Source organism: Doryrhamphus excisus, linkage group LG5 (assembly GCF_037039965.1).
Source record: "Doryrhamphus excisus strain RoL-2023G ecotype Guam linkage group LG5, RoL_Dexc_Guam_v1.1, whole genome shotgun sequence".
Taxonomy (NCBI): Eukaryota; Metazoa; Chordata; class Actinopteri; order Syngnathiformes; family Syngnathidae; genus Doryrhamphus; species Doryrhamphus excisus.
Genome location: NC_136361.1, coordinates 23,296,860 through 23,316,148, shown reverse-complemented (window position 1 = coordinate 23,316,148; position 19,289 = coordinate 23,296,860). Strand labels below are relative to the sequence as shown.

At 40.5% G+C, this 19,289-nt stretch overlaps 1 protein-coding gene across 3 annotated transcripts in view; it reads right to left on the bottom strand.

The window, feature by feature from the left end:
* Positions 1–19,289, bottom strand: part of LOC131105461 (CUB and sushi domain-containing protein 3-like) — a 234,974-nt gene that overhangs the window by 21,699 nt on the left and 193,986 nt on the right. For all 3 annotated transcript variants that reach the window (XM_058053596.2, XM_058053597.2, XM_058053598.2), the window contains exon 60: positions 6,161–6,334. In XM_058053596.2, coding sequence (XP_057909579.2) covers positions 6,161–6,334 — 174 coding nt within the window. The remainder of the gene's footprint in view (positions 1–6,160; positions 6,335–19,289) is intronic.

Below are 19,289 nucleotides of genomic sequence, written 5' to 3'. Positions count from 1 at the left end.
ATACATGTAAACATTGAGCAAGGATTAATCATACATTCATTTACGTGACAAAGGCTAACTGTAGATAAATATTGTATGTTTGCTAAATACAAGGATGAAGAGTCTTGAACCAGTCATGATGTGCTATATATATCACTATATTGACACTTACTATGGTACCCATTATGGCATTGGATGGTCATATCACCTTGTACTTCGGTACGGGACAAAAAAAAAAAAATAATTAAACTATATTAGGAAAGCAGGAAGTGAACAAATGTAACAGTTACTGATTGAGGGGTAGGATTTAATAAGCTTTGCTTCTTCCTACTCCTTTTGGACATGTGGAACTGGGAACTGATTATGGGATGCACTCAATTGTAATCTGATGCATGTTCAAATGAAATAAAACCATTACCATTACCATTACCATTACCATTTGCTTTTTACTTGGTCACATAAGGAGCACGAGGTAATGGTTAAAAGTATTCTCATCAAACAGCATTAGTATTTTCTGAGACAATACATCAGTCATAAACTTCAAGCAGGATAATGTACAGTTATATACAGTGTGCTTTATGTATACAGTGAAGAAAATAAGTATTTGAACACCCTGCTATTTTGCTATTTCTCCCACTTAGAAATCATGGAGGGGTCTGAAATTTTCATCGTAGGTGCATGTCCACTGTGAGAGAGATAAACTAAAAAGAAAAATCCAGAAATCACAATGCATGATTTTTTAACAATTTATTTGTGTGATACAGCTGCAAATAAGTATTTGAACACCTGAGAAAATGAATGTTAATATTTGGTACAGTAGCCTTTGTTTGCTATTACAGAGGTCAAACGTTTCCTGTAGTTTTTCACCAGGTTTGCACACACTGCAGGAGGGATCTTGGCCCACTCCTCCACACAGATCTTCTCTAGATCAGTCAGGTTTCTGGGCTGTCGCTGAGAAACACGGAGTTTGAGCTCCCTCCAAAGATTTTCGATTGGGTTCAGGTCTGGAGACTGGCTGGGCCATGCTAGAACCTTGATATGCTTCTTACGGAGCCACTCCTTGGTTTTCCTGGCTGTGTGCTTCGGGTCGTTGTCGTGTTGGAAGACCCAGCCACGACCCATCTTCAATGCTCTGACAGAGGGAAGGAGGTTGTTCCCCAAAATCTCACAATACACGGCCCCAGTCATCCTCTCTTTAATGCAGTGCACTCGTCCTGTCCCATGTGCAGAAAAACACCCCCAAAGCATGATGCTACCACCCCCATGCTTCACAGTAGGGATGGTGTTCTTCGGATTGTACTCTTCATTCTTCTTCCTCCAAACACGCTTATTGGAATTATGACCAAAAAGTTCTATTTTGGTCTCATCTGACCATAAAACTTTCTCCCATGACTCCTCTGTATCATCCAAATGGTCATATGCAAACTTAAGACGGGCCTTGACATGTGCTGGTTTAAGCAGGGGAACCTTTCGTGCCATGCATGATTTCACATCATGACGTCTTAGTGTATTACCTACAGTAACCTTGGAAACGGTGGTCCCAGCTCTTTTCAGGTCATTGACCAAGTCCTGTCGTGTAGTTCTGGGCTGATTCCTCACCTTTCTTAGAATCATTGAGACCCCACGAGGTGATATCTTGCATGGGGCTCCACTCCGATTGAGATTGACCGTCATGTTTAGCTTCTTCCATTTTCTAATGATAGCTCCAACAGTGGACCTTTTTTCACCAAGCTGCTTGGTAATTGCTCCGTAGCCCTTTCCAGCCTTGTGGAGGTGTACAATTTTGTCTCTGGTGTCTTTGGACAGCTCTTTGGTCTTCGCCATGTTACAAGTTAAAGTCTTACTGATTGTATGGGGTGGACAGGTGTCTTTATGCAGCTAACGACCTCAAACAGGTGCATCTGATTCAGGATGATACACTCCATGTATCATCCTGAATACATCATATCATCCACCTGAGTGCAGGTGGACTTCTAATGGGCAGACTAACAGGTCTTTCAGGGTCAGAATTCTAGATGATACACAGGTGTTCAAATACTTATTTGCAGCTGTATCACACAAATAAATTGTTAAAAAATCATGCATTGTGATTTCTGGATTTTTCTTTTTAGTTTATCTCTCTCACAGTGGACATGCACCTACGATGAAAATTTCAGACCCCTCCATGATTTCTAAGTGGGAGAAATAGCAAAATAGCAGGGTGTTCAAATACTTATTTTCTTCACTGTATATATATATATATATATATATATATGGAGAACTATATGTCCCCCAGGCAAATCCAGGCTCAGCATATTTCCCAGTGTCCGAGTGTCCATGTGTGTGGTTGAATGAGCGTGAGAAAGAAGAGTGAAAGACCAGCAAAACTTATTTCCACTCTCTCTCTCTCTCAGCCTCTTGCCTTCCTTGATGAATTATCAATGCCTCTGAAGTAATCAATATGCAGTGGCCAGATTCAAAGTTGCCCTTCCTGCAGACAGGCATGCAACCGCGGAGTGTATTTTGCTCTTTTCGCTATGTTTACTATGTGCTTTGCAGGGAAACATACTGTGTGCATATGTAACAAAATCACAATTCACTTCAGTTTAATGTTGAAGGAAATCAATCAGATCATAATTTAAGTTAGCAAAACATCTCGTTTGGATCCCACATCCGATAAGTGCGAGCCTTCTGTATGTCATGCAAAACAAGCAACGTGATTCCATTGTTTTTTTTGCAGAGTATATTTAGAGGAAGTCTAACAATTGATATGATTGATTTGATCTTATGAAAAGCAGCATTACGTAATACTACCTGGCCACCTCCATGACACATGTATACCCGGCATGCATGCAGTAAACGTGGCTACGCAGGGTCACTTCTGCAAGTGCACTGGACTAACACGAAGTGAAGCAGATTTACCACTTAATAATGGCCGCACAATTTATGAGGGCTAGTCCCGAACATTGCTGTACATAATTCTGCAGTGACATTTTAATGCATAGATAATAGCTTTTCTACACCCAAGATCAGCTCTTTCTTCTCAATTTCCATTTATTTGCCTTCGTAAAACGCGGTAATTTATCACAGAGTTGCTTCCCCTTTAGAGTACTGCAGCAGGACGCTAGCTTAACTACATGTTTACAAGAGGCAGGTTCTTTACACGAGGTGCTTATTGATCGTAATTGGAAGCAACGAAAGTTTTACGTCGAAAACAACTGACTACTGGGGCACATTCAACAACATTGTGACTGTACGGAACATAAAATGTGCTTCAATGTGTGTTGCTGATTGGTGGGATCGTGTTTAGGATGTGTCCGAGCACGTCGCTGATAATCGCTTCTGCTGTACAATAAAACAAGAGAAATCTCAGTCCGACGTTTTTTTCTGGTATGCGTGACTTAACGGCACTTTTTAAATATGCAGGTGGTGACTTTAATAAAGTTTAATGTCTTTTTGATCTCTCTTTCTTTCTCTGTCTATTTCCAAACATAAAACTGGCTAAATGAACTAAAATACAAATATACTGACAGTCAATAGAAACTTTCAGGTAGAACTGTATGCATATTTATACTTGGGGGGGGGTGCAATTATACTTCGTGAATTTATTGTTGACTTAGTGCTCGGGTAGTTGAGATGATGATGATAATGGTTCATTGGTTCACGGTTCATTGCTCAAGGGTCTCTGGGAAAAAGTGGACCAAATACACAATACTGCAATACTCTCGTCTCTCTCATCTTCAACGCCACAAAACCGCCCGTTGAGACTTTGCCAGGGAGCATCGAACATGGGACATTGAAAGGTGGAAAAAAGTTTTATTCTCTGATGCGAAAATATGGAATCTTGAAGGTCCAGATGGCTTCCAACCTTACTGGCATGACAAGGAGATCCCACCTGAGATGTTTTCTACCCGGATGGGTTCCATCATGATCTGGGATGCTTTTTCATTAGGTGGAAGACCGGAGCTTCAGGTGGTGCAGGGTCGTCAAACGGTGGTTTAGTTACAGTGGGCATCCCTCATGACTGAGGGCCCTGGTCTGTTTGGTAACAGCTGGGTCCTTCAACAGGACAATGCTGAAGTTCACAACGCTTGCTTGGAAAAGGACTTCATCCACATGTTCTATCCTGCATGTTCCCCACATTTAATTTTTAGAGAACATTTGGGGATGGATGGCAAGGGAAGTTTATAAAAATGACCATCGGTTCCTGATAGTTGAAGCCATCTTCACCAGTTGGAGCAATGTTCCCAATAGCATGCCCAAACCAAACCAAGACTCATTACCGAGTCTCACAAAGACATTTTTTCTCCTGGTTTGCAGAGTTTGTCATTTTTGAGCGATGCTCCTACACTTTTGATCAGCTGATAAACAGCCCACTTCAGTTTAATTGTTGTTTTCAGGAAATGACTTTTTCAAAGTGCTTTTTGTCACACTCCCTCTTCTTGGTTTTGTACATTGTAGCCGTAAGATCCAAATGTGAAAAAGCAACATTCTAGCTATTTTTCTGGTGGTAGGTCTCCAACCTGAGAAGACAAACTCCTGCACAAACTAGTTTCATCCATGGCTTTGTGGGCTAAGAGTTTGCATTTCGACATAATTAGTTTTAAATGGGCCGAGCGATCTCACACGTGTTTTTACGAGGCATTATGATTCTGAAATATAGTGCAAAGCATTCCATTTTATCACCCTTTTATAACCTCTTACCTTGAGTCAGCAATCTATAGTGTTGTTATTGTATGCCCAATTAATTGCAGTCGTGCATTAAGGCTGCCTATTCAGTTACATTTAATAGTCGATATGGCCCGTGCATTGCCACAAATTCTACAGTTGGAGCACAAACGACAGGATGCATTGCCTCGTTTAAAGGCGACGATTATGCGTTTTCTACTTTTCTGACCTAATGTAGTTAGAATCTTGTTGTCTCGTGTTAAACGATGCTAAAGTTTCAGATAACGAGGTTTGCACATTTGAAAGTGAGCCCTTGAAAGAAGTTTGGGGTGGCTCTGAATGCTCAGTTTCAGAGGGTGTCGCTAAACTGCTCCTTTGTGATGTCACAGAGGACGGGGCGTAGCTGTTGGCGCAATAGAATTTGCCCCGCGCCCCCAATGTCTTACCGTAAAGTATCCAGAGTAAACATCAACAAGAGTCACCCTGTTTCAGTTCCATATATATCACAATGGATTTCTTTTTCCGAAATGCTTCAAAATAATGACATTGTATCATATTTTGAAGAACATAAATAAAATCCACACTATGAGACGGGAGTGAGAGATTTGGCACTTGTCCATGTTTAAATACTCCCAAAGTTTTCCAATCAATAAACAGAAAGTATACTACTTTGATGTTGTGATCGTTATAGAAACATTGTGTTGGGCCTCCGGCCAAGTTACATTTTAGAGAGGAAAAAAGAATATATTTCTTATTTTCAACAGTCTGACAAAGTATATATTTTCACAAATCCAGTGCATTTTTACAGCATTGTCTCGCTTTATTTTGCCAATAATTTGTTGCTCCTGCAAAGAGCCCCGTGTTAGAACTTCATAAGTTATTCATGGCTTTCATTGATTTCATTAAGTTGGGATAACCTAAAGTGGTGTGCAGCAAAAGCAATAGAAGAGTCTTACTTCTGACAAGACTAACGAAAACTACTGGAATTGAGTTTCAAATTCAGTATTTCTGTTTCTGAAACTTTGTGTTGTGTTTACATTTAACTTTAAAATGATTTGGATATAAGGTGGAATGCAACAATGGGCGAAATAGCTGCATGATGCATTTGTTGGGTCCAATATTCCATCATGTAACCTTGAGAGAGGAGGTGATTTTCTTGACAATGCAAGTAACCAACATGTATACAATGCCAGGCGCCTTTTTACTCATAGATTGAACAATATTTCCATGCACCATCATTCCACCTGGCTTGTTTATGTACAACTTATCAAGACGACAAAAAGCCAGCCCGGTGTGCAAATTGAACAAATCGATCTGGCGGTCACTAACAGTGTTGTGTCAACACCATCTACGTTTTCAATAAGCTACTCACTCTTTTGTCTTGTTCTGTTGACATTGACGTTGAAGTGCAATAACAGCCGAATATTCTTAGCCCGAACCCGGCTGGATACAAGACAGAATGTGAGTTTCCAAAGAAAACATCTTCTAAGGAGTTGGCCACCCATCATGCAGTAACGGGTAGATTATTACTCACGCAAGCACTGAGGCAGGTCTCCACTCCACGTGCCATTCCCTGTGCAGGTGAGCACAGCAGGGAAGGACAGCTCATAGCCCGGCAGACAGCTGTAGCTCACGCTGGAGCCCCACTCCCACACTGAGCCCTCCAAGAGACCGTTCGGGATGGACAGAGGTGTTGGACACGTCACCACTAAGGGAAACAAAGCACAGGTTTTAGTAAATTCTTGACGTATATCCAGCAAAATGACATCCAAGTCAGGGTAATCCGCAAAGGATTCTTCTTGGCTTTTTTTAGTTAAAACTTTTTAGTTGTGGAGTCTCACTATTTATGTTCCTGGTGGATGTGTCCCCACAGGGGTGGTCACAATAAGGTGGTTGTCGTGGCAACGACTGGTGAACGAACGTCCTGGATAGCAATAGGTTGTTCGCCGGCCTGGTGGCAACACAGCTCATTAGTGGCCACTGCTCCTGTGGAATGCCACAGTCTTTGGGGGAGTTGTTGTACGACATTGTTGTAAGCCGACGCTAAACTCTAAACCAGTCAACAATAACCTATTGTGACCTGCAGGGCGTACACCCACCAGAAACATCAATAGGAAGAAACCACACTTAAAAAATATGGAGTAATAACTATAAAAGCAATCTTCACTCGCTAAATGTACTGCAAAAAAGGGTAATGTAAGGGTAAGTAATGATAATTCATAATGCCGCCTACAGAGAACATACTAACTCCTTATTTCTAAAATCACAAATACTTCAACTTGCTGAACCAGTCATGATGTGCTATACGTATATATCACTATATTGACACTTACTATGGTACCCATTATGGCATTGGATGGTCACATCACCTCCTACTTCGGTACGGGACAAAAAAATTACAAAATTAAAATAAATGAATTAAAAAAAAACCTTAAACTGTATTATGGAAAGCAGGAAGTGAACAAATGCAACAGTTACTGATTGTAAAAGTACCAGATGGAGGGGTAGGATTTAATAAGCTCTGCTTCTTCCTACTCCTTTTGGACATGTGGAACTGGGAACTGATTATGGGATGCACTCAATTGTAATCTGATGCATGTTGAAATGAAATAAAATCAATACATTATTATTGAAAATTAGCAACATTTATCAGATGTTAAGAGTTAAATCTAAACCGGGTTGGATCATTTCTACGGTTTGCTGGTGAGATTAGCTTTCTCTAAGGTGCCACTTGTGGTTAAAATCAGCAGTAAGGCTGATAAGGAGTAAATGATCATAAGCCTGTTTGGTTCTACGGTCTACTTTTCATACGAGTACTATAGGAAAACACGAGACAGAACCCCCATATAACGATATGACAGTTGCGTTGCCATCCTACTGTTGCAGCTGAACAAAAAAAAAAACAAAACAAAAACAGCGGTGACAAGTAAACAAGCATTGGAGATCATTAAAATGATTTTGTGAATATACCGAGAATACTATATGCACAGTATGTTAGGTCATGTGTTTATAAACAGAGTGCATAAATTCAATGGCGTGCCATGTTTACTAAGTAGTATGCTTACATGATAGTTATTTTTATTGCCCATATGCATTATACATCGTTAGAATGATTTTACTACTCATAGGTGTATTGGTGTATATAGTATACTGTATTGCTACACTACAATGGACAGCAAAGTCGTTATGTATGATAATATTGGTTTAATGCAACATTTTCATAAGGCATAGAAGCTATGTACGTGGCATATTGTACATATGTTAGACATTCATCCCAGATACGATTGCAAGCTTGGAATTTCATAATGTTTTGTGTGGAGACGAGGAAGAGGATGAAGAAGAGGAGTTCTAAGCTGTTAATAGGACAAAAGTAAAACATGCATGTGTAATAAAACTTGTTTGTGTGCTCGTCACTCTTGCATGTACATCTGTAGGGATTGAAATGTGATATAGGTTTTACAGATGTGAATAAATGACAACACTTCGTATTTGATGCCATGACAGTACTCATAATACTCCGAATTCCCCAATGTCCGTCTCCCTTCTAATCATTCTTCACACATACAAAAACATGAACGTACAAATACACAATCTTGCAGATGGCTGACAGTTTTCAGATTCACTTATCCGAAGGGTCACGCAGATAAGGTTTGGTGTTCTGGAAATGCAACGACAGATATTGTGACAATATCATGGGGGATTTTAAATATGCAGATGCGGCTCTGTGGACCCTTTCAATTAAATCTGTGTCTATCAAATCAAATCAAATCAAGTGCTCTCTATACAAATCTAATCTGGTTAAAAACCGCAATCGCATTTGGGTTGTTTATACCGCACATTATGGGCAGATAATGGACATTTTCCTGCCTCAGGAAGTTTAATTTGATCATTTCAGCCTCCACGGAGAACAACAGCAAATGTGGAACATGCCACTGTGGAATATTCTGATTTTTTTCCAAGGTGGTGCTCACCTTTTGTTCTACTTTGGCAGCAGATCCAAAAACATCTCCATCTGGACAGTAGCAACATTATTTGGCATCATACAGTCAATTGTAAGAATGATTTGTATATCTGCCTTTATGTGCACGTGAACTTGAAATATGGAGCTGGCACACTCTTTGCAGATACCGTATAGCTGCTTCAACTCTTCTGGGATGGCATTCCATGAGGGTTGTGGTTGCTTCTAAATAAGTAGTGATGCCACTAAGCAGCGCATTTAAAGGCAAATTTAAGCTGGAAGCTTGGACATAACCTGGTCGAGTTTACCAAGTTACCAAAAGAGTCCTGCTTTCCACTTAACACCGGTTTGTGGAATACCCCCCCGATTAAGCCTAGGTGCTCGTTTGGATTTGTTAAACTTGGTTCAGTCTAAATGCTACTTTCCTGCAATGGGCCCCAGCAGGAAGCTACGCCAAATGACTCCACGCTAATAAAACGTCAAGTTCATATATTGATGTCTACAAGTCACGCGGTGTCCAATCATCATGACTGTTATCACGAATGTCATGAATGTTTGTGAGTGCAAGATTGGCCACTATTTTTCATGAAGTTAACTTTGTACAGTTACCTTTTTGTATGTTTTTTTTTAAAGATGCAGCGGTGATTGAACACTGCAAAAAATATGTTTTGAGTGCACCTCAATTTTCGATTTTGCCTCCCTTGTCAGGTTTTTCATCAGCAGGTTGTAAGAATGAACCCGATGCATCCTATATTCCAAATATGTGCAATACTTGGACAAATGACAAAAGGAAGTTCAGGTCTTGTCGCTACATTAGTTGTTTAGCGAGGTCATCCCCCCCAAATTATGGAGTGAAAACATGTTCTCTTGCAATCGCTTCTCTTTCATGCTAATGAATAAGCTAATAGTCTCTTGAGGTCGGGATCGCGATGGCCTTGCTCTGGAGGACGAGACAAAAACTGCCTCTCTAAAATGGCCATCTGGAAGCTGTAAAGTAGAACATTGATCTGGGTGTGAACTATACGTGAATCCCAGCGGTATTCCCGTGGCATCATGAGAGGGGAGACAGATGGGAGCGATGTAGAAAAACATAGCAGAAAAAAAGGTGGGGATTTTAATTAATTGCACTTTTTTAGCGAGTGTATTTTCATATCCTGATGAAAATGGCATAGAAAGAACCAATAATTCCTTGCACGGGAGCAACACCAAGTAAACGGGGGGCAACAGTGTTCGATGTCCGCACACGCATTAGATCGCTGACTTTATTACAGTTTCCTTTCAAAATAACCATACGTAATTACATTTAGAGGAGTTTTCTAAGGGTTATGATATTTTACAAGTTCTTGTTTATGATTAAAAAATGATTTTATGATTGCAAGGCCAGTGTTGGAACCTTGTTGCCATAGCGATGTGCACCCATGACACCGAGTTGTGGCACTTCTTCAGGACGGATGAGGGGATGATGCTCGTTGTTTAGCTGTTGATTTAAACAAGTAATGAGCTCTGGATCAGTGAGTCGACCTTTAAGCAAAGCAACCTGACATCCTATCTGAAATTAATCAGAAATAAAAACATATTTGGATGGTAAAAATAATGAAGGTGCTGAGCCAGGCAGGACGCACGGGAAGGCGAAGCGTGTCCCATTTTCCTAAATAGTCCTAAGCAGCATTAGTGCTTCTTAGTTGAACGCACCAAACAAGGGATCCAGAGTGAATCCTTGCCGTGTGGGGCTTACAATGTGTCATTTGCAGGGTGTGTGCGTGTGTGTGTGTGTGCGTGTGTGTGTGTGCACGCCACACAAAACAGCATGACGACTGACAAGCCCGCATTAAGTGCAAAATTATGCACAAGTGAAGCTCTTTATCTCTTTTAGTTTTCCATTCTGTCTCGACGGCCCTTTTCTTTTATCCACGTTCTCCCGCCCTCCCTGGAAAAATGGCCCACAACCAAGCAGAACAGCATCCAAACAAATGGAAAAGATAACAGATGCTTGGAGTTGTGTTGCTTTCAAACATCAAGTACAGCCTGAAATTCTGCACCCACTAACTGAAATGGGAATCAATCAAAATAAAAGACAACCATATATATGGCAAGTGGTAGCAGCGACTGAAAATTGAAGAAATCTTCTCATCCAATAAGAAAGATGCCGTGTTTGTCCATAAAAGCCTTTAGAGAGGCGAAGGAAGTGGAGGTGGCCGTTGGCAGGGATTAAAAAAAAAATGTATCTCCGCTCCTTCCTAATGATCCATGAATTGGAGAAATGCCTAAATTAATATAAAGCACCCATTTAGTAATCAGACTCCCCTCTCTAGTCTGTCTTTTATTCATTTGCCCCATGAGAGAAGTAAGTGCTGCTGCAAAAGTGAGAGCAGTGAAGTGAGGCAAAGGGATCCTCTGGCTGGCTGACTAATGCATACAGGTCAGCAGGAGCTGACAGCGCTCTGGCAGCAGGCGCGGTCCAAGCCGACGCCAAGGTGTGCTCGCTTTAGTGTCTGCGTGTGCACGGGGGAGACAGCTGGGCAATTAAATGCTCCCGAGTGGGTGCGTGCGTGCACGCTGGTGTGTGAGCATCTGTGCGATGAAGAAGGCTAAACTCTTAGGCTGCGTTTACATACTGAAATTAATAATCTGATGAAAAATGCATGAGAAATAACTTTGGTAAAAGCGCCGACCGTCTGAAAAGTTGCGTTTGTGGCCGCGATGCGAGAACACAATAGAATACGTACGGTACACGACGATGGATGTGCAGTGATACGATATTCTAGGATATCTTAAACAACCCTAAAAATAAACTTAACTGACAAAACAGCCTTCCTCGGTGGATTAGATGATTGGAAATGAGGTTTTGTGGATTAAACCGATTTCATTAAAATGCTTTTAAAAAGCTTAGCAAAGTAGAACTTTATTGTTCGTCGGGAGAATGCAGTCTCTCTCCTTTGCAGTCCGTAAAGTCCTTTGTCAGTCCCAACAAAGACACCCCACTTAAACCACATGAAAAAGAGAGAACCAATGTTTTTGTACATATCATGAGAACGGAGAGAGTACAAGAAGGTTCCATACGAACTCCTTATTTCTAAAATCACAAATACTTCAACTTGCTGATATAGTTAAATTTCAAACAGCTAAAATAATGCATAAGGCTAAAAATAACCAATTAGCTAAAAATGTCATCCAATACTTCTCTACAAGAGAGGAGAAATATGATCTCAGGGAAGAACTACATTTGAAATACTTGCTAGGACTACGCTATGCAATGCAAGCAGTTGATGTTTGCTAAATACAAGGATGAAGAGTCTTGAACCAGTCATGATGTGCTATATATATCACTATATTGACACTTACTATGGTACCCATTATGGCATTGGATGCTCATATCACCTCGTACTTCGGTATAAGGTACATTATTAAAAAAAAAAAAAACCTTAAACTGTATTATGGAAAGCAGGAAGTGAACAAATGTAACAGTTACTGATTGTAAAAGTACCAGATGGAGGGGTAGGATTAAATAAGCTTTGCTTCTTCCTACTCCTTTTGGACATGTGGAACTGGGAACTGATTATGGGATGCACTCAATTGTAATCTGATGCATGTTCAAATGAAATAAAACCATTACCATTACCATTACCATTACCATTACCATTACCATTACCCGGACAGTTTGATGGGAAATGAGCAAAAACACACCTACTTATGGCAACTTGGCAAAAAACACAATACGGGTGGTGGAAGAGGCCAAAGTCAGAGACCCCTGGAAGGACTGGTGCTTAAGCCTGGCACAGGTTTGCCGCATGAAGGAGATTTCACCAAGCTGAGAACTTTGCACATGCAGTGGTTGGACTTTAGAAAAAGTTTTCAAGTGTGTCACAGGGGGTTTTGCACCATGCAGTTCAGCCGCAACTTAAGTTTCTCCCTAAAGTAGCCTTAGGTTGCCTTCTGCACCATTCCATCCCCCCACCCCCCATCAAGCTGACGATGGTGGGGGGGCGGCTGAGGACCCGGAGGTTTGGAGTTGCACGAGCACAAACACACAAATTGTTTGTGTTTTTAGTTCACCTTCCTTTGGTAATAGTTGTGATGCACCTGGCAACCTCTTCACGCCGAAGTACATGACCCATGAATTATTGAAACATTTTAAATGAGTACCACTTTTATTCTTTCAAATTATGGATGGGGGCTTCCTAAAACAACTCCGTCCTTTCCATCCATTTTCTCTAAGAACAACAACCCACACGGTGAGGATATTCACAGTGAAAGAGAACAATCTGCTTGAGCTTAGCAAGGTGGAGTACAACGACGAAAACAAGACAGCATTTTTCATTCTTCCTCATATTCTCGTGTCCTGATCCAGAATGGAATGGAATGGATTGAGTAAGGAAATCAAACAATGCACAACGATGAGCCAATTCAAGAAACAATACAAGCAGTTGATGTTTGCTAAATACAAGGATGAAGAGTCTTGAACCAGTCATGATGTGCTATACATATCACTATATTGACACTTACTATGGTACCCATTATGGCATTGGATGCTCATATCACCGAGTACTTTGGTAATAAAATAAAAAATAAATTAAAAAATTTGTTAAAAATTTTAAATAAAAAACAAATTATTTAAAAAATATAAAAAATGTATTTAAAAATTTTTAAATTATATTAGGAAAGCAGGAAATGAACAAATGTAACAGTTACTGATTGTAAAAGTAGCAGATGGAGGGGTAGGATTTAATAAGCTTTGCTTCTTCCTACTCCTATTGGACATGTGGAACTGGGAACTGATTATGGGATGCACTCAATTGTAATCTGATGCATGTTCAAATGAAATAAAACCATTACCATTACCATTACCATTACCATTACCAGAATGGTCAGAATGATTAAACGACAGACCAGGAAATGAAAAACAAGATATGTAGTCACATGCTCCACGATAGGGTATCTCCTCTCATTTAAGTTCATGCATCGCATCTGCCAGGGCATCATCTCTTTCTCGATGTACGTCTGACTGCATGCCAATCTCCAGCAACCTATTTTCTCTCACATTTCATCTATGATTCACCGTTCCCCGGGAGGCAAACTAGCTCTGTTGTCTCAGTCACTTGGGAACAGTTTCTTAGCAACAACAAGCCACGCGGCTGCCTGACAGCCTCTTCCGTTTGCGGGTACGCTTCAACGCGGTCCACTGCGGTTCATCTTCCACGCTAGTACTTACTTTTAGCGTTGCAGTGGTATGCTAGTCTACGAGTCAAAATACAGAGTGTGATATATTGCTCACGGACCAGCGGTGCATTGGAAAACAGATACGAATCAAGTCCACACAGAGTGTACAGGCATGTGCAATTAACTTTTGGAGAACCCTCTCGGTGATTTTGGATGTAATAAAGAACACTTGTTGGTCATCCATCATCAGGTGCCAGAGGTACTTTAAGCTTTGGTTTTGTGCCAAATGAAGTGGAACTCTTGCTGAACCGCTGCAGTACTCGCTGAAACAATTATAACCTTCATTAAGGGCCATAAAATGTGAATGCTTTGTTTTCCCAGGCCCAAATATGTTGCCAAGAAATATAAGTTGTCGTTCTAATGGCGCAATGAAGGGTGTCATTTCGTCTACGGCAACTGTGTGTTTACAAATAAATATGCTGTCATTGGAGTGTGTGGTTGTCTGACAGACGCACAATCTGATGTGTTGTTGCCGCTTCTGTTATCAGCACACTTAAGAGAGTAATATGACAGTGCGTGACCACACGGGAAGTTCTGAGTCACCTTGCCTGCTAATCTCATTAGAGCCTAGTATGTAACCGTGTACTTTTTATTGTACATGACAGAATGGCAGCATGCCAAGGTTGTTACAGCGCACTCCAATCGCTAGCAAGGTTGACTGCATGCCGCATGCAGCTTGTGTGCCTGCTGCAGTTTCTGTTTTCAGTTTGGAGATGAGATAGAAATATTTTTTTCTAACAGCCTTTGTTTGCTTTTCCCGCTTGACGACGCACCACAACACACTCGAGTCTGCTTCTTCTGCCCTGTCGACTGTTGCCTTTTCCTTTGGTTCTCCATGGTTGTGTCAAAAGTTTATTTGGAAATAATTCTTGTTTTTTTTTTTATTTTAATTCTACTACATTCATTTATGGCTGCAGGTAATCTATTACTATTAGTAATATTAGGGTGTCAGGTTGTGGCTGCCCCTCTTAAAGTGTTTATCGTGGTTGTAAAAGTACATACTTTGTTTCATTTTCTACCACTCGTGTTCAAGGTCAAGGGTGAGCTGAGGCGGGGGACACCCTGCATTGGGGGCAGCAATTCGCAGGACACATATAGACAAACTTCCATTCACACTCAGATTCATACTAAAGCAAGGGTCCCCAACCGCCGGGCCAGGACCGGTACTGGTCCGTGGCGAATTTGCTACACAGAAAAAAAAAAAAAAAAAATTAACGACTGCATTCTGGCCAAATTAACTTTGGCCTCTGCCCCTCGACACACCAATATCCCTCTCTATATACTCTCTATAGATATAATAATACAACTGTATAGGATGTTTGTAATTTATTTTGTCGCAAACATACAACAGAATATTTACAAAATAGCACAATCAAGTCCATAATAGTGTTTGAGCAAGAAGAAATAATATAGACCACATTAAAAGCTCAAAATGGAGTGGGAAGAAGTAAAACATATTAATCCCACCCCAATATCTTTTATTTTTTTTGTTTGTTTTTTCCACCTCGATATCTCTAGGGTACACCAATGAAAAAAACAAAGAAAACCAAAAGCTGCTTTTTTTCTTCTTTTTTTAGGGATTTCCAATAGCAACTGTAGTAATACAAGTACTAAAATGGTAGGCAATATCGAACATACAGTGAATACCAGAAATGTTAAAATGGATGTCGTCATAGAAATCCATTGGAGCTAGCAGTACATCTTGTTTTTTTTATATCTACGTACGTATGTTATATGTCTATATTATATTTATGTTGTGTTTTTCTGCCACACATTGCCGGTCCGTGGTGCAAAAAAAGGTTGGGGACCCCTGTACTAAAGGACATTTTAGGTTCAAGATAGATTCTAGATTTTAGACAACTCTCCTTTAGCGTGGATTTGTGGGGGGAATACACCAATTCAACACGCAGATTCAAACATACAACCACCTCCTTGCTTTAAGGCACATGGCTAAGCACACACTCCGTCCTGCTGCATGGACGTGTTCTAATGCCCCAACATGTTTTTTGACTTGAATGAAAAGAAGAGTGAAGCGCTGGTGTTTGGACCCAGTGTCCTCTGTGAGTCCTCCCTTGGCAATGCAAGCCCAGAGTTAGCAAGCCAGCCTTTCAGCTAGACAGTGACTTTAAACTGTATCGTCACATTGGCGTCGTGGTACAAACCATCTTTTTTTTATCTACGGCAGCTGGCAAAGCTTGAAATGTTTTTTGTTTTTTTTTTCGAGGCCGCATCTTGAGGCGGTAATCCATGCCTCCATCATGTCTCGGCTGGAGTATTGTCACATTTATATTTTGGAATTAGCCTGTCTTCCCTGTCCCATCTGCAGCGGGTCCAAAATGCATTTACACGACTGGACTAGGACACAAAAAGATATATCACTCCTGTCTTAGCCTGATGGTGCATTCATTTTGTTTTGTCTTTCTGTCATGTGTGTCGAACTCTGACCTGCGTCGCAATTTGCAGGAAACCTCAACAATCTTAAGTGCTAAATTTGTTTTGCAGAATTAAGTGAATCTTTTAGTTTCAACCATTCCCACTGCATCTGTAGACCTGAAGTGACCACAGTATTATATGTGACATTAATTGTCACATATACCGTATTTTCCGGACTATAAGTTGCACTTTTTTTGTTCCTGCGACTTATACTCCAGTGCGACTGTTTTTTTTTCTACATAATTATGCATTTTATTATTTAATTATGCATTCCGGAGCGACTCATAGTCCAGAAAATATGGTAATTCTCACATCCATCCATTTTCTGTGCTGCTTATCCTCACCCTGGTCTGGTCGATAACAATAAACATGATTTAAAAAATATTACACCCAGCCTGTTTAACACATATAAGAGGCATAAGACATGCAAGGCATGCTGGGAAATGTGTAATCTACCCATCCACAGCTGCAAACTCTTCCAGGTTACATCTCTCACAGATTGTGGTGTTATAGTGTTAGAGGTGGTTGAGCAACATTCACATTATTGCCAAAATAACCATCGTCATGTATGTATGTATGTATGTATGTATATATGTACGTATGTAAGGAATGGATATGTGAATGTTTCCCTGACTCGAATGCAAAAAAAAGTCCACCCACACGAGCAAAGTTTTTAAAAATGTATGTCCACATAAAAACACATTCACCAGCTGTCATGCACGTTTTGTCCCAGCATGAAAAGGCAACCACAGCTGCGTGGTGCATTATACACTCCTGATCAAAATTTTAAGACCAGTTGAAATACTGCAAGAATTTAAATTTTGCACTGTTGGAGCTTAATGAAGTTCCAAGTAGAACTTCAAAATGCCAAAAAAAATGGAAGTGAGGAAAAAAGTAAGCAATTTATAGCAAACAGGCTGTTTAAATGTTTAAAACCACAGCCTTCAAAAGACAGTCATTTGGTAAGACAGTCACTTCAAACTTCCTAAAACATCCTGAGGCTAATGGAACAAAAAAGGCGACGAGTTAGACCCAAACAACACAGACCTGGAGGATCCCATTGGCTGTCAGTCAAGACACAGACAAATTAAGGTTGTTATTGGTGCAGCGTGCAATCCAATAACCATCGGACGCCATCTTCCAGAGAAAGGTCTTAAGAATAAAAAACGTCTTTAAAGGCTTTAACTCCTTCCACGCCACAAACTTGGGAAGAAAGTTGTATTTTCTGACGAGAGACGATGTAACCTTCAATTGAACAATGGAGCTTCAGGTTGTGCAGGGGCGTCAAATGTCACTATGATTCAATGTTTTTTGTCTCACTAAAATTGCTTTGTTTTTTTTTTCATTTTGAAGCTCTACTTAGAACTTCATGAATCTCCAAACAGTGAAAAATGTAAATTTGTATAATTTTTCTACTGAGATGTTTTCCACACGGAACAGTAGAGGGGAAGCCATCATGATCTGGGTTCTTTTTCCTTCAATTGCACACTGGAGCTTCAGTTTGTGCAGGGGCGTCATATGGCACTATAATTAAATTTTTTTTGTCTCACTCAAATTTCTTAGTTTTTTCATTTTGAAGCTCTACTTAGAACTTCATGAAGCCCAAACAGTGAAAAATGTAAGTTCGTATAATTTTTCTACTCAGATGTTTTCCACACGGAACAGTAGAGGGGAAGCCATCATGATCTGGGTTCTTTTTCCTTCAATTGCACACTGGAGCTTCAATTTGTGCAGGGGCGTCATATGGCACTATAATAAATTTTTTTTGTCTCACTCAAATTCCTTAGTTTTTTCATTTTGAAGCTCTACTTTGAACTTCATCAAGCTCCAACAGTAAAAAATGTAAATTCTTATAATTTTTCAACTGATGACGCCTACGAGTGTGGCACATTCATGGACCAGTTATTTATTATCAGACCCCTGCTTCAAATGGTCTTTCCCATCCTTATCTCTCTGAGCGACTCCACCCCCATAACCCTGGTCCCCGCGGTCAGCTGTTTGACCATTCCTAGAGGTTAAGGTTCCTGGAGAAAATTAAAGCGTAAGCTCAGAGAGGGCAGGGTCTTCTTCATCGCTGCTCGTAAAAGGTGGAACGATCTCCCCCTCCACCTGGGACAGGCCCCTTCAATATCAACTTTTAAGACCCATCTTAAAACCTACTTTTATTCCTTGGCTTTTAACCCAGTATGAGACCTGAAGTCATTTTTATTATTTTAGTCCTCCGTCTTATATTCTATTTGATATAACCTTTTTGGATACTATGCCTTGTGCTTTTACTTCTGTTTCTTAATTATATGAACATTTTCATCCAAGGTGAAGAGAATTTAGCAGGTGTGACGAGAAGTATAAACAGAACTTGCTTCATTTCCAAGTTATATTGTTTCTGCGTATCAAATTATATCTATGAGCAAAAAAGGTTGCTGAATTTGTTGGGTTCAGGTCAGGGCTGGAGTAGTACGAGGCTTAGAAAAGAGAAAACAAGCCCACAGAAAAGATCATAAGAACAATATCTACAGTAGCCGCAGCATGCACTATTAGCATGCTATATATGGTCCTGCTGAAGATATTTCAAACTCCACTTGTTGACAAATGAGGCCCAAAATCAGTCTCTCTTACTCATAGGCTCCAGTTGAGGTCTGTGCGTACGATAAAGCAGTCATCCACAACTTTGTACCAGACCAATCTTGATTCAGTCAAACAAAACAAAGAGTCATCGATCGCCATTTGTCATTCTTCACATTCCTTGAGTTCATATGTTTGAATGCTGACAACATGAAATGACAAATGATGCCTTTAACTCCATCTGATTGTATTTGTCCAGACCAGGGGTCGGCAGGCTGCACCGTCAAAAGAACCATTTGGCCTTTTCATGGATGATTCTTTCATGTATTCTCCATCTGTGAACGGCTTCCCCCTGCTTGCGATCTCGTGCGGTGTTGCCAACTTGGCCGTTTTCTCGCTAAATATGGCAACTTTCCAAACCCTCTAGGTGACTTATTTTCGCAAAAGTGACTAGCGCCAAACGTAAGGACTTTTCCTGACATTGTTTGGGAGA